Source organism: Neophocaena asiaeorientalis, unplaced genomic scaffold (genome assembly GCF_003031525.2).
Source record: "Neophocaena asiaeorientalis asiaeorientalis breed wild unplaced genomic scaffold, Neophocaena_asiaeorientalis_V1.1 scaffold24, whole genome shotgun sequence".
NCBI lineage: Eukaryota > Metazoa > Chordata > Mammalia > Artiodactyla > Phocoenidae > Neophocaena > Neophocaena asiaeorientalis.
Genome location: NW_020185317.1, coordinates 858,018 through 874,156, shown reverse-complemented (window position 1 = coordinate 874,156; position 16,139 = coordinate 858,018). Strand labels below are relative to the sequence as shown.

At 37.7% G+C, this 16,139-nt stretch overlaps 1 protein-coding gene across 1 annotated transcript in view; it reads right to left on the bottom strand.

Annotated features, from left to right (window-relative positions):
• The window catches only part of DNAH7 (dynein axonemal heavy chain 7), a 284,014-nt gene that overhangs the window by 101,270 nt on the left and 166,605 nt on the right, over positions 1 to 16,139 (bottom strand). Inside the window, exons 37-43 of the mRNA XM_024733634.1 lie at positions 14,505 to 14,636; positions 12,929 to 13,153; positions 9,806 to 10,003; positions 7,626 to 7,781; positions 6,630 to 6,798; positions 4,433 to 4,559; positions 2,998 to 3,217 (exon numbers count right to left, since the gene is read on the bottom strand). Of these exons, the coding sequence (XP_024589402.1) occupies positions 2,998 to 3,217; positions 4,433 to 4,559; positions 6,630 to 6,798; positions 7,626 to 7,781; positions 9,806 to 10,003; positions 12,929 to 13,153; positions 14,505 to 14,636 (1,227 nt within the window). The remainder of the gene's footprint in view (positions 1 to 2,997; positions 3,218 to 4,432; positions 4,560 to 6,629; positions 6,799 to 7,625; positions 7,782 to 9,805; positions 10,004 to 12,928; positions 13,154 to 14,504; positions 14,637 to 16,139) is intronic.

Here is a 16,139-nt window from a genome sequence, read left to right as displayed (position 1 = left end):
AGTTCTTTATGTATTCTGGATATTAGACGCTCATCGGATACATGATCTGCAAATATTTTCTTCCATTCTGTGGGTTGTCTTTTCGCTTTTTAGATAGTGTCTTTTGAAACATGAGTATTTTTAACTTTGATGAAACCCAATTTATCTATTTTTTCTTGGGTTGCTTGTGCTGAGTATCTATATTTAACAAGCAAACCAGATGTTAGGCACATTTACGTTTGAGAGCAATGCAGAAACCAAAGGGAATGCAAAATAGTAAGCCAGTTTTATATCTCAAAAATCATTTAGTGAAATTATATTGGGTTGTCTAGTTTGGCAAAAGTGTGTGGAGAGGAAACAGTCACCTAAAGTAGTGAACTCTTTTTGAGTAAACAGAAATAAAGCGCAAGTTAAGAGTGTTAAGCTCAGTCACGTTCTATTGTTTGAGATGGTGAGAACAATGTGCCTAGCACTGTGCTCAGCAGTGTGGACAAATCCGTGAGGGAAAAAAATCCTCTGCCCCCAGGAGCTGGCATGCCACCTGCAGGAGACGGACAACCAACATAACAAATGGACTGTGCAGCATGTTAGAAGGTGACACATGCTATGGAACTGCTATGGAAAGAGGAAGAGAGCAAGTCAAACAAGACTGGAACTGCTAGTGGGATGTGAGGCTGTAGCACTAATTAGGGTGGTCGTTGTGCCTCACAGAGAAGGAGAGATTTGATCAAAGGCAGTAGGGAGCCAGCCCAGAGGGTCAACGCCTGGGGGGAGAGCATTCCAGGCAGAAAAAAGCCAGGAGGCCTGTGTTGTGGGTGGACGAAGGTGAGAGCAGGAGGTAACCTGAAAAAACTGGGGAAAGGTACACATACAAGGTCTTATGGACTGCTGGACTTTTATTCCAAATTCCTCCCCACAAAGTCAGGTGCCATTTCAAGGTTTTGAGCCAAGGACCTAAACTCATGACACTATATGAATATGAAGTAGTCACTAAAAATGAAGAGTTATTATATTATGAACCTTATTAAATGCCCAAAGAGCTCAACAGCCATTGTCAAAACTCAGTAATCTGACATCTGAGGCAGGACAGGACCTGAAAAAGGCTAAAAAGTTTAACTGTACATACCACAGATATACAACAGCAAATAGGAACTGCTCTCATGATTGGAAGAAAGCAAAGCATTATAATCCCACATGACGAAGCATGTTATGGACAGTAAGATGCCTTCTTTCTTCCCTTTAAGCACTCATTTGACAATATTTCTGGAGTGCTTGTCATGTATCAGGCATTGTGGAAAGCAGTGAATAAATAAAGCTGCTGCTCTCATAAAGCTTCTGTTCTAGTAGAGACAATAAGTAAGCAGAAATAGAGACGGGGTCAAGTGACACTCAGTGTTACGAAGAATAAAGCGAGACAAGGGATAGAGAGCTATAGCGCGTAGAGATGGTCTAAGACGAGCCTCTATGGTAAGTTTATATTTGAGCTGAGATCTTAAGGAGGTAAACGGGCAAGCCGTGTGGATAATGGGTGGAGTGTCCTAGGTAGAAGGAATATCAAGGGCAAAGTTCCTGAGCTGGAGGATGCGAGATGCTTCCTAGAGGAAGATTTGGCCTGTGACCAAATGCTGTCTTAGGTAATGTGCTCCTTCAGTGAAGTCAATGACATCCTCCCCTCCCGCCACTCTCCCTCTATACCTTTCAGCACATTTCTGTCACCCGCGTGGCCTACCAGGCTGACAGCCTGTGTTCATGTCCCAGAATATGGACCCCATTCAGGCAATTAAGTGACCTACAGTGGAATCTGCAGATCATACTTTTCCAAAGAGTCACTTTTAGGGACCTTGCTGTGGCCGAAATTTCTGAGTGGAATGGACCTTCACTTGGGCATATATTTAAATGTGTGAGGACATAGAAATTCAAACTGTAGATCTAAAAAGCCTACAAAGATCGAATTTGGTAAAGCCTTTCTGAAATTTATGTCTCTGTAACACATGGTTTTAACATAGCAGTACATTTCCATTTTCTAGATTTCCTAACTACATTAAAATTAAAATAACCATATTAGTTATATATTAAAAAGAGAAAATTTTCCTCCCACTTTCTCATATTCTTTGCCTATTTTAAAAATATTAAACTTCTTTCTTTTTTTTTGGCTGCACTGGGTCTTCGTAGCTATGCGCGGGCTTTCTCTAGCTGGGGCGAGTGGGGGCTACTCTTGGTTGCGGCGCACGGTCTTATTGCGGTGGTTTCTCTTGTTGCAGAGCATAGGCTCTAGGCATGTGGGCTTCAGTAGCTGCAGCACGCAGGCTCAGCAGTTGTGGCTCGTGGGCTCTAAAGCGCAGGCTCAGTAGTCGTGGCTCACGGGATTAGTTGATCCACAGCATGTGGAATCATCCTGAACCAGGGCTCGAACCCATGTACCCTGAACTGGCAGGCGGATTCTTAACCACTGTGCCACCAGGGAAGTCCCTGAACTATTATTTTTGATGCATTATTTTTTGTATTCTTTTTTCTTTCTCTCCTGCCCTTCCTCTACAAGTTTTTACAAGAAAATGTTCACCCATGTATCTCTTCCCAAAGAGAAATATATTTTTATATAATTTCTATGTTCTCAAATCTAGTTTACTCTGTAGTTCTTTTGGCCTCTAATATCACTACAAGTAAGTAATGAACATAAATACATTCACTTCTAATGAAAGCAAAAGTGTTCCATCTCAAAATTATTTGAAGTCAAACTAACAAGGATTAAGTCACTTCAAGGAGACCAAGAATGATACCTACTTTGAAATAGCCTATAAATCAACAGAAATTCCTGAAAATGAGAGATAAGGCATCTTAAATGTCATAAAACATATTAGCGAAAAGTATTTTTAGACATTATCTTGACCATTGGCCTTCAGAATGCCAAATAGTGGAATCCATTTATTTAAATTGCTGAATACTTCTTTCTACGCAGTTGTTGGCATGGTAAAATCTTTGTTTCCTGCATCATCATATATCAGTAACATGGAGATTTACCTCATGAACCCAAAGACGTTTAATCACATCTTTGGTTTCTGCTGTTTCTGGTCTTGACAAACACACACCCTGAATGACACGGGAGAAATCTCGGAGGTTGAACAGGTAGTGAGATTTGGCTGGAGTAGGCAAGAGATTCTTCATTGCTTCTTTATACAGAGTCATCGTACCATTTACAATTTGTGTGGTCAAATCTAGAAAACTGTCTGGAAATTTATAACTTAAAAAAAATTTTTAAGTAAAAAGAAAGAAAAATGTTAGCAAATACAGAATTATGATACATAAATGATATTTAGTATGACTAGCATGAATTTTTTCTTACGATTAAATCAATTGATTTTGTTTACAAAATTACCATTTCTTGATATGATAATAGAATTTTTACTTCTTTTAAAGCTACTTTCCATTCATTATTTTATTTTATGTTCAAAGGAACTCCATGAGTAAGCAGGACGAATTTAATGAACTTAAGACTACTGACAGAAAAGCCAGCCAAGGAACCCATATTAAGTAACTTAAACCCAGAGTCCACTAAACGATGCTTCCTAACCCCTTTCACCCCCTGGCATTCTTAATTGCATAGAGATAGAATCCCTGAAGAACACTGGTGAAATGGGTATTTTCAGAGAAAGGGAAGGGAGAAAATAAAAACACAGAAAAAAAATAAAGAAAAGGGAACAAGAAAAGGAGAGTAAAAAGAAAGTAAAATGAACAATGAGCCAGGATTTTTTTTTAAGGGCAAAAGGAATAATTAGGGTAGAAAGAACATGGGGAAAGAATATCCATTTGAAAAAATTGGCTCTATTTCACTTCTGGCTTGACAAGGGGTCCTCCATCATCACTGGATAGGGCAAGGAATGACAATTTCCTGAGGACGGTGTCCACATCAGGGAGCAAGATTTGCAATGCTCAGGTGCACTTGGCTCCCTGACCTCCAAGTATCTTGTGGAGAAGTGCTGAGTGTCCAGAGCTAGGGAGCAACATTTCCCCAGGGTACAGGCTCCAAGGTTATACTCAAACCTGGACATGGACACCCCTGGGGAACTCAAGAGTTTTACTACTGGGTGTCAAAGTCACAGGATAAACCTGGCAATCTTTCCAGCATTAATTGAACTATGTGGCAAAAATTCAAAATATTGATCATTCCAACATGGACATATTATACAGCGTGAGGCAAAATGTGTATGGATTTTTAGGTTAAAATCCAACACTTCAGAAAAATAAAGGAAAAAGAGAAAGATACTGCAGTCCCTTTGTGTTATGTTCCCATACCTGGAGATGGGAGCAAAGGAGGGAAGCAATGTCACCTGTCTTCTTCCGTGTCTAAAGGTGCTTTCATGGAAAAGGTTGAGAAGCACTACTTGTACTGACATGTTCTCCAAAGATTTTACACCCCCCCCCAATGAAAAAAATAAACACACCTTCAATTACCTACCAGGTTTTTAAATGCCAGGTTAAGATTCTAGAGAAGATTGTAAACATGGATTTATCACTAAACTCATTGATTGTTATAATATTGAAATGTCGCGTGTATCGAGGAGTTATTGGATTTCGACCACCACCTAAATATTAAAAAGGATAACCCTTAACAGTGTTATTTGTATATACCAGAGCATTTTCTCTACACTTTACAGCATAAAACAACGTGCAAGATGGATAAATTCACAGCACACAGAGAATAATCATCGATTATTTGGATAACCTTGACCTCAAAACAGTTTTCTCCTCAACCTCAAGGTGTTGTTTTCTAGTTCAATGATCTGAGTAAGTTCAACTAATTAGATATAATCTTGGTCAAGTGTATTTACCAAAGGAAATTCGACCAGACAGAAAGAACCAATGGACACTTTCTCCACGACTCATACATAGCCCAAAGCGGTAAACCATCAAACATTCTCATTACAATACAATATTAAGATACAATGTTAATACTGTATGCAGTATTAACATAACCCTGGTGATTCTCACCGACCATACTTTAGGGTCCTTTCCACATGGCTGAAATTCAGCATGACCTTGGCATACAGCCTCATTCTTCCCCCACATCTTGAAATAAATTTCCCTAGGACTAGTCTATGTGGTTCACATGGCCACTTCACTGGCTGCCTGTAATTGTAAAAACTGGGGGGTTATCTTATTTTCACAAAATACTGATTACATTTTCAAATATGAAGTTTTAGTAACAGACTTAGAATGTAACATCACTTTACAAAATTGACTGATATTATCATCTTTACGTGTATAGACAAAATGCATTTTCTCTTTAAAGGGATTCTATCATGAAATCTTTGGTAAAGAAGTGGTGTTAAATGTGCATGATACCTTTATATTGCTTAAAAATATGTAAGTTCATGTCTTATGTTTGTTTTAAACCCGGTAAATCTGTCTTTTGCTTCTACCACTATTATACTGTGCTGATTCTGAAAACATGGATAATGTGTGAAAGCATGTAACTAGTTGCCTATAGATCAAAACAGTTATGTATCTCTATGTATTTAGACGCTTATAATAAACACTGATTTACCTGGGCAAGCTTAAGGAGATGGTAAAAGGGCTGCAGAAGGAAAGGTCAGAGATCATATACTCAGCTCTATCTTCAACCCTTCCTCCCAGAGAATACTCAGAAATGGTGGTCTTTTTAGAAAATGGGGTCCAAGAGGAAAAGACACCTCATGGATTTAGCCTGCTCCTCTGTCCAGTCCTTGAGGAGGCCAGGAAAGTGGACACTTAGTACAAATGACTGCTGGGTAGTGGGGGAGAGGCAAAGTGGAGCTAAAGTCTGGGACCCAGGAGCAATAGAATTAAAAAAAAAAAAGAGTGGGGGGAGGGGGAAAGCATTCAAAGTGGCCCAGGGAGTGTACTGAGAGCAATTACTGACTCAGAGCAAACTGTCTGCATTGTAGGTCAGATAAAGGTCAGGTGGTTCAGAGGCAAATACCGGAGAGATTCCTTGAAGACATGGTACATCAAGAAGGGGAATTTTAAAAAATATAGGATACCAGCTTGAGTTCAGGAAAAGAACAGTTAAAAATGTCCAGTCAGTTGAATCAAGCTGTTTCAGATATTCTAGAATAAAAAACTTCCCCTACATAGAGATCTCTTTGAGTTCACAAATTTCCCCTGAAAAGTATAAAGGATCTCTAAGAGTTAATTATTTTGGCCATCTCCTACTCAAATCCCCCCTCCACAGTCTGTCTAAATCCAGAGACTCACTAAAATGGGAATTGATTGGGGTAGGGGAAAGGTGTCTATTGAAGCACGGATGTTTCGTACAGTTGAAACTTTAAGGAATGAAACGGAGGAAAATGAGCTTCCCCAGGGGGATCTGGGTTCTCAGGGGATCTGGGACCTCAGAATGCAGGAACAGGAAATGGAAAGCAAAGTCCCAAAAGGTGGAAGAAAAAGGATTTGGAAGAGCTGTTTGGTTTGATGAGAATGACTCCAAGCAAGTCAACCCACTCTGCAGTGCTGATCATTGTGGTCACTCTGTTAGGTCACAACGTACAGACATAGAAAATATATACACAAAACATTGTAACTCAAGTTATCCGATTCCTCTATCTTTCTTTCTCCTGCCTTTTATATATAGCCAGAGTGATTTTCAATCTTAATCACAAACTCAGAAAACGTACCTGGAGGTCCCATAGCACACATGATTTGAATGTCCACTAGTTTAATCATAGAACAATCTTTTAGGTCATACCAATTCCAGTGATCTAACCATTGTCTAAGTAACTCGATAGGAGGTTGAGCCCCATACACCTCCCGAGCAGGCATATTGACATCATCTACAAAGACAACCTGACAACGAAAGGAGAAGAGAGATTAGAAAATATTAACATCTTAATATAGTGTCCTATGGTGCAAACACTGTTCAGGCAAAGAATCAGGTTATCTTCTTGTGGGGTACATATGTGAGAAATGATGGTTTCTTTTCACATCAGGAATATCCCTTAGCATCCATGTTACCAAGGAACAGGGAGACAGTCTTATTACTAACCTTTATAGTTAAGAGTTTAGAACTTATTAATCCTCTCATGCAACTTTTCTCAGTATTCCTTCTCTTTTTTCCTTGTACAACTTCAGTACATTAAAATAAATGAGGAAGGTGTGATTTTAAAATGATTATAACCTCTGAGTGATGACAGTAAGGTTGGGAAGTGTATTCTTTTTTTTTCTTTTGCGGTACGCGGGCCTCTCACCGAGCCCGTGTGCCCTGCATCAGCAGGTGCACTCTCAACCACTGCGCCACCAGGGAAGCCCGGGAAGTGTATTCTTGGTAGAGGAAAAGTCAATTGATAGCTTGGTTGTTTAAAGGCCAAGAGAGCAAGAAGCAAAGACTCCGATGAGTAAAAATGTTAATGAGAGAATTAGGAAGGTAGGTAATTTCCCAGATGTATATTCTACTTCGAATTCAAAGGACAACTGCTTGTTCTTAATGTCAAGTTGCCTGATGCACATACAAATCTGAACACACTTTTAAGAAAACTTAACCAAAATCTGTGATAAAAAAAACTGTACAAAAAGACATCCAGTACCAGTATATCTGGCTTCCTCGTTCTGAATGTAACAACGCCCATGAATAGGACCATTGCTGTACTATACGTATAGAAACAGAGAGTAATTACCATTTTCTTGCCCAAAGGAGGTCCAAAAACTCCCTTTCTTCTTTTGTCCAGTTTTGACATGATAATATTCTGAGTTTGAGCTGCTGTAGTTTGTGCTGAGAAGTTAATCAGCAGAGGCTTGTATGTATCTTTACTGAGTTGATTTAAAAGAAAATTCTGTATAACAGGAAATAATGAGCCATAGTTGCAATTATGTTTTGACATTTCAAAATAACCACTAAGCATCATTGTTGACACACCTGAATTTAATCTTAGAGTGTCATAATGTAAAAAGAAATGGAATCAACAGAAATAACAGTTACCAAGTCAATGGAGTGTGTCTATTTGTCCAGGCCTCCTGGACGCGTGGCTTCTCTGATTTCTAAAACCACCATGCAGAGTACACATTCCTGCCTAACATGAAGTCATAGGGACTCAGGGGTTAAGAAACTTGGTTAAGGTCTCAGAGATGACACAAGAATTTAGACTGCCATTTGTCTCTCTCCAGATCAACGTTCTCTGTAATATAGCTCATTAGCTTTCCACTTTCATCAAGTTATCTGACTGTAAGTTAAGAAGCTTACATAGCATAATTTGTACTTTCAAAATGGAATTCACTGGAAAGCAGGTAAAATTACAATGATTCTTAACCAAGGTGTTGTTTTCTACAAATCATCTTGTAGAATAATAATGGAATAGGAAAATATTTACAATACCTTAAGTAGAAAAAAGCAGATTACAAAATAAGATGCAAATTATGTTCCCCAATTTTGTGAAAAGTAATTCTTTTTGGCCTGGGCAGTTTATTACCTGGGCTGAATTTGATCGGGGTACCAATGACAAAGGCTTTATTTTTCTCCACCCACTGCCTTGAACCATGTCAAGTCTCCATTCCCTAACTCTTGATAATATCTTAGATAAATCCATTAGCTTTCTGTACACTTTGTTATTTTTTTTAAAAAATCCAGTCCAACTCAACACCTTGATTTAAAATCTCAGTCTAAACATCTTCCCTCCCCACTCCTGGATATTTCTTGATACATACAGCATTTAGTATGATAAAGGTGACATTTCAATCTGTTGGGAAAGAGATTATTCAATAAATAATACCAGGACAATTATTCTACTATATAACCAAATATATTCCAAAGGATTAAAGGACTGGATTAAAATATAAAATCAATAAAGAACTAGAAACAGGTACTGTCACAACTGGGAGAATGTGAATTGACTGGGAAACTGCAATGGGGGAGGGGCCACCGATAGCTCCTCCTCTCTCCTCCACCTCCCTTCCCTATCTTCTTCCTGCCCACGGTCGGGTAGCGGGCAGAGCTGGAGGAAGAGAGGCAAAATTCCCACTTCACTGGTGTCACTGTGGTTCTCTCTTGGCTAATGCTATCTTGCCTGCTGTCATGGCAAGCTTCCAAATGTTTGCTCTCTGAGAAGACCAGATGTGCAGGTTCCTTACTTACTCCCAAGGGACATTCACATTGCACAGTTCCCTGACCTAAGGGGACTAGTGGAGTTCCCTCACTTCTGTGGGCAGCCATATAGAATGGATTCCCAGGAAGGCTCAAGTCCAGTTACCTTCCACACTGTCCAACTGACCCGGGGGAAACTTGCACTTACTTGCCATGTCAAAGGCTGGAGGTGCTACTCATTAATAGCTCCAGCCAGCTTTCTCCTTTCAGAAATTTGAAACTAGAGGCAAGAACTGATCTTTGATCAGTATGATCCCCTAAACACAAGGGAACAAAGATTTATAACGCTACTGAGATTTGGGGCGTATCTGTTGCAGCAGCTAGCATTTTCTTACCTAACACACAAGAGGTGTGATTCCAGAAATCATTAAAGAAAATCAGTCTTATTACCACGTAGTAATTGTTTACATATTTGATACTTTAAAAAATTAAATATCAACCAAAACACCCTTTTTAAGGGAGATAAAATTCTTCATCCTGTATAAGCTATTTTCACTAAAATAACTTTAAAATGGACAATAATTTAGTGATATAAAGTAGCATAATATCTTTAAACAACTTTCAAAAATAAATAGGCAATTACTCAAAAATTCTCTGTGGCTGCAACATTGAAATACGTAAGTATTTAAAAATCATTGCCTACCAGTTCAGGTAGTTTAAAAAATAATTTTCTTAGGACTGTCATGCACATTTTAACATGTAGATTTCTACAATACTTACAATAATGTAAACACTCTTTCCAGTTCCTGTTGGTCCTACAAATATTGAAGGCTTTTGATGGGTGGTCAACAATTCCATTAGTGCAGAGCATCGAACTGTGTCCAGAGTTGGTACAATGATTTCATTAAACATCACGTCCTTAGGAATTGGAGGAGCTTCTGCCAACTTCTTTACCCATGGTTCCCATTTTCCTATTCCCTGTTTACAACCAATAACCAAATAGTGAATGTCATGTTGTAAAATACTTTTAGATGGCACTCCTGTGCCATTGCAGAAAAGATGAAAGATCAAGACAACAATCCTTGATATTTATGCACTTGTTTTTACCCTTTAAAACTCTTCACTCTAATCTTTTTTTTTTTTTTTTTTTTTTTTTTTTTTTTTTTTTCCCGTGTCCCCTGCATCGGCAGGCGGACTCTCAACCACTACGCCGCCAGGGAAGCCCTCTAATCTTTTTAAGTTAAATTTTGTGTTAAATTAAGGAGAAATTGGGCTTTTATATGAATAAAAATGAAATGGCAATGTTGTGATACTTTTGATGTCCTGAAACCACTGACTATGTCAACCCAAAGATCAGTTATTTTGGCCAATCGTTAGATTCTTTAATGGCATTGAGTAAACTGGTCTAATCAATGTGTTAAAGAGTAAAGAATTTTATTCAATACCTGTTCACACAGAAACTGTTCACATAGAAAAATTTCTACATAGAACATCAGCTGCATATTGTTTGACTTTTATAATGGTACTTACAACATCAGCTTATTATTTCAAGCAAGATTTCTCTTTCTTTCTTACAAAAATTTTTACTGGGGTAGAGTTGATTTTGACTTTGTGTTAGTTTCTGCTGTACAGTAAAGTGAATCAGTTTTATATATATACATATGTCCACTCTTTCTTAGATTTTTTTCCCCATATAGGTCATTACAGAGTATTGAGTAGGGTTTCCTGTGCTATACAGTAGGTCCTTAACAGTTATCTATTTTATTTATAGTAGTGTCTCTTTTTAATTGTAGTAAAAGAACACCTAAAATTTACCTTCAACCATTTTTAAGTGTACAGCTCAGTAATGTTAACTATATTCATGTTGGTGTGCAACAGATATCCAGAACAGACGAGATTTCTTAATATGAGATTATTACTATGAATTAACATTACACTGTATCTTTTCATCCAATTAGCTTATGAACTAAAATTTTAATTTGCTAAGGCAGTGTCTATAAAAAAAATTTTCAAAAATATCACGTTAACTCTCTCTCCTTAGACAAACACCACTGGCCTCTCCTTTCTTACAAAATCCAATTTAAGCTCCTGGCCTTTCGAAGCATGTTAGAATTTAGACCCATTCTTCCTTCACACCTTCTTCATGTTCCCCAAAACCCAGCCTCACTGATGGGCCTATGGTTACAAAAATGCCCTGTGTCCCTGGACCTTGACATATAAGACTCTTCTGTCCTACAGTATACATGACACTCTTCTGAAGAGGTTAGGAACTCACAGAGGGCAGCACTGTGCTTTATTCATTTTTGTATCTTCTGGCAGTGCTGTGCACATAGCAGAGAATTTGAGGAGGCTGAATTTACATCAGTCTAAAAATAGTATTGCAAAGAAATTCCTAGAACTTTCTAAAACTGATGAAGAAATAATGCTCTTTCGATACTCTTGATAATCTTTTCTAACATGGACATTTTGCCACCTGTGGGGAAGGAAAACTTAAGAATCACAAAACCTAGAACAGAGAGTCATTTAGAGATTGTGTGATCCTGGGAAAAATCACAAAATATCTCTGAGCCTCACTCAGTTCCCTCAATGGTAAAATTTGAAAAATAATCCTCCCTTTACCATTTCACTGAGATGCTGAGAAACAAAATAGAAGTGATTGTGGAAAAGCTTAATAAACTGCAAAGTGCTCTGAAAATGCAGGGTATGGTTAGTCGTTTGAAGTAAAATTGGCAAAGATATAAAGGTATCTTGTGGCTGGCAGGGTGAAGAGTCTCTTCTGAGGTGAGGTTGGCAATACATTGTCAAGAGCCATAAAAATGTTTTAAATGATACAGTAATTCCTTTTCTAGGAACCTATCTTAAAGAAACAGTCAGATATGTACGCAATGACTTGTGTACAAGAATATTCACAAAAGCATTAAAACTAAAACAACAGAAACACTTCAGTGTCCAAGACTACGAAACGCAATGGATCATGGTCCATCCAAATGGTAGATTATAGGGAGGTTTCAGAAAAATAAGTTTATTCAAGAAATATCAGGGCTTCCCTGGTGGCGCAGTGGTTGAGGGTCTGCCTGCCTATGCGGGGGACACGGGTTCATGTCCCGGTCTGGGAGGGTCCCATGTGCCGCGGAGCGGCTGGGCCCGTGGGCCATGGCCACTGAGCCTGCGTGTCCGGAGCCTGTGCTCTGCAACGGGAGAGGCCACAACAGTGAGAGGCCCGCATACCGCAAAAAAAAAAAAAAAAAAAAAAAAAAAAGAAATATCAGTGAGACAGAGAGTTGTTTTCTTTATTAAGGGAGGAAGGAGGATATACAACTACCCAGTGAGGATATGGTGTGATCCCAACCTCACTTAAATCTGCATATATTTAAATAATATGTATACCAAAACTTTGTCCTCATTTACAGTACTTATGGGAGCTGTTACACAAAAACAAACAAGTGAACAAACACCACCCAGGTTGTATTGTCCAATCTGTTTGAGAAGGGCTGAATTCCTCACCACCCAGCGGCGGTCCTGCAGGACCTCTTAGCCTGTGATGTGCTAACATGCACCATGAACCTCCCAGAGGTGTGTCCTTGAGCAGTACTCGCCTGGTGCTGGACTGGATGTCCTAATGTGTGATTTTTTGCAATGAGTACAACTGGCCCAACAAGTATTATTATTTGTCTCATTTTATCAATGAGAAAAACAAGGTTCAGGGAGATTAAAGAACTAGTCCAAGGCTATATGGCAGACCCAGGTGTGCCTGACTTCACAACCAACGTGCCTTCCTCTACTCCATGCTGTCTCCTAAGGTAAACAGTGGTGACAAGGTGGCCACAGAGCCTTTATGTGCTGTGTGTCTCCAAGGAGACTCTGCCTGGTTGGCAGGTACAACTCTTGCTTCAGAACTCTTACCTCAGTGACAAACTGATAATCATAAATTGTTCCTTTTTCAGGAAATGGAACAGTTAGTGTTTTTGAAGATGCTTGCTCAGTACCACTCAATAATTTAAACCTATTTCGAGTTATTTCTGAAATCGGGCCTTCCATTAGTTCTCGTAGAATCTTATTAAATTTCAACCGATCATCATCTTTACAAGAAGCACCAATGGACCAGATCAATGAAAACAGAAAAATGCCCTGAATTGGAGAGATGAGAAGATAAGCGTGCATTAAAGAATAACTTTAATCTATTCTTGAAGCTTAAATCATATCTGCCAGATTAATATCTTCGAAAGGAAATGAATAAACTGAAATATGGTAGTAGGTTATCTCAGGATTTTGTAATAATTAGTTTTTTCCTATCAAATTACGTGTCTTATAAAGTCTTACTATCAGAGAAGATAATACAATGCAAAGTATAAATTCTAGGCATAGTAAAACCTTAGAATGATTAGTCTGGTAAATCAGATGATAATTTAAATATATGGCTGAACTTTGATATTAAAAAGAACATTGAGATAACTTTTTATTAAAGTACAAAAGCATATTTTAATAAAGAATAATCAACCCACTCTATATATTTATTAAATTTAAATTCTGATGCAGTGTTTTTTAAAAAGTAGAACAAGTTCATATACTTTTATTCACCTGTTGTAATAATTACCTGAGCATTGATTGTATAATTAGAACTGCTAACCTGCAAGCTTTCTTACCAGACTCAGGCACAGGGAACAGGGGAGACAACAAGACACACCACTCAAATGAGAAATCCTGTTCGATAGCTTTAAAATCAAATCCCCTTTTTAATGCCATTAAAACATATACATGTTTTAATGCTAAAACAGTCTTGACTATGCTCATAAAAGTTGTGAACTCCGGCTTCACACTATTCACCTACTCGTAGATTACTCACAGACTGTCTCTCTCTGGAAACTGTTTTAAATGAAACTAAAAATTTATTTCATAAAACATATGGAAAAAGTAACTGACTACATTAGAAGTGCTACCATTAGCCAATACATAATTTTTTTATTAAAGAAGATTCAAGGTCTGTTGATAATTTTATTCCTATATTTAAAACGTTTATAGATTATCTATTTTCTTGCTTTCCTCATTTCAAATATATACTTATACTCAATACATATATATTTTTTTAAACATTTATAGCTCATGAAAAAGGCGGAAAAGTAAGGAGAAAAAGCAATGAATTATAATTTGGAGGTTGAAGGGGAGGTGAATCCTATTGTCAATGGTCATTGACATTTTGAGGATTGATCATCTTTGAGACAGGCCAACTGACCCAAGGTAATCAGTAGCAGATCTGTGGGAATCATCGGGCTCCACCCAAACTTCTTGATCCAACAGAACTGCCGGTCAAGGAGCTTTCCTACCAGCACCTGGCATTTGGAACCTGACTTCTTCCTCACTCTTCAGCTACCACCCATTGTCCAGACTCCAGTTCCGGGAAAAATGAGGTTAATTAATTAGGAAGCATTGGGGAAAGCAGTGGATGTCTTCTATTGCAAGACTCAAAGAGAAATGGACCTACCTCAAGTAAAGAGTAAGTTTCTCGATCATTTCTCTCTCTTACTTTGACTTCATCAGCAAAGTCATTCATAAAACAGTCTATCAGATTCATTAGGGATCGGACTAAGTTTGTATCTGAAGTAGGAGATAATTCCTGAAAAATCAGAGAAAAAAAGTCTGTGAAACAATTTAAATGAGGCACTAACTGAAATAGTATCAACTAATTTTTATTGAACTCATTTAGTTCTAACAGCCAAAGTATCTATGAAAAGGTACTACTGTTATAATTCTAATTTTATAGGAGGGAAAACTGAGGTACATATTAGTTCCCTAGAGTGAGGCAGCAATGGATGTCCCATCCAGGTGGCGTGTGCTCTTTAATCACTCTTATACTGATTCTCAAATTGAAAAAACTCACAGTTACAAGTTTAGTTAATTTAATCACAAACATAGATTCTATGTTATACCAATTTCATAAACCAAAACACTAAAAAAAAAAAACCTTTCAGAGCAGGAAATTAATTTGCTTATCTAACATGTTCAATAAATAAAGCCCATTTTAGAATATCTTTATAAGCTGCAGCAGTACTCGGAGTAAACTCATGAAATATATGTTTAAGTCTTGAAGAGCATAAAATGTTTCTGGAGTGCTGTACATGTTGTGCACTTTATTTCTCTGGGTCTCACCATGAGAATTTATAAAATAAAGAATGTTACAGTTCCTATAACCATGCAGCATACAGCAAGTTCTCTATAAACATTTGTCTTCTTCCCTCGAAGCTCTCTTCCAGCCTTTACAGTTGTATTGCTTCATGGTTAACATGTAAGAGTTAACTCTGAAATGGACTCTCTGAAGATTAGAAGCAGGTGACTTGATATTTGGCCACTGTCCCATTAGAAGCAGGCAGAAGTGACAACTGAGTGTCTGATTAAGGACAGGGACTAAGTGTTACTGCTGCAACCCTAAAATGCAAACAGTTAACTACTACAAATAAGACAGATGCGTATTACTACTTAGTAAATAACAGGCATTCATAATTTTTTTTAATTTATTTTATTGAAGTATAGTTGATTCACAATGTTGTGTTAGTTTCTGGTGTACAGCCAAGTGATTTAGTTATACATATATATGATAGTTTGCATCTGCTAATCCCAAATTCCCAATCTATCCCTCTCCTACCCACCTCAGCATACACAGATCTGTGCTCTACAGGCATTCATAATTTCTTCAAGAAAGGACAAAAGTGCATAAGTACCTTTCAGGAAGTTTATATTAAAAGTGATTTTTAAAAATTCTCATTACAAGAACAAAATTCTACGTATGACAGATATTAACTAGACTTTCTGTGGTGATCATTTCACAGAATATACAAATCATTATATTGTACACCTGAAACTAATATACTGTATGTCAATTATACCTCAATTAAAAAAATTTTTTCCCCCTATTTGCTATTGAAAAGAGCAGTTCCAGTTATATGGAAAATCCATTTATTTGTAACACCTACCTTCTGTGAAAATGCCAGGAGAAAAAAAACCCTATAGCTTATTTTATCTCAATTGATGCATATTTAATTGATTTTGAAACATGATTACTTCATATGTACAACATATTCCGTTACATCCAAGTTTCCTGAAAGAGCAGCCTACACTCACC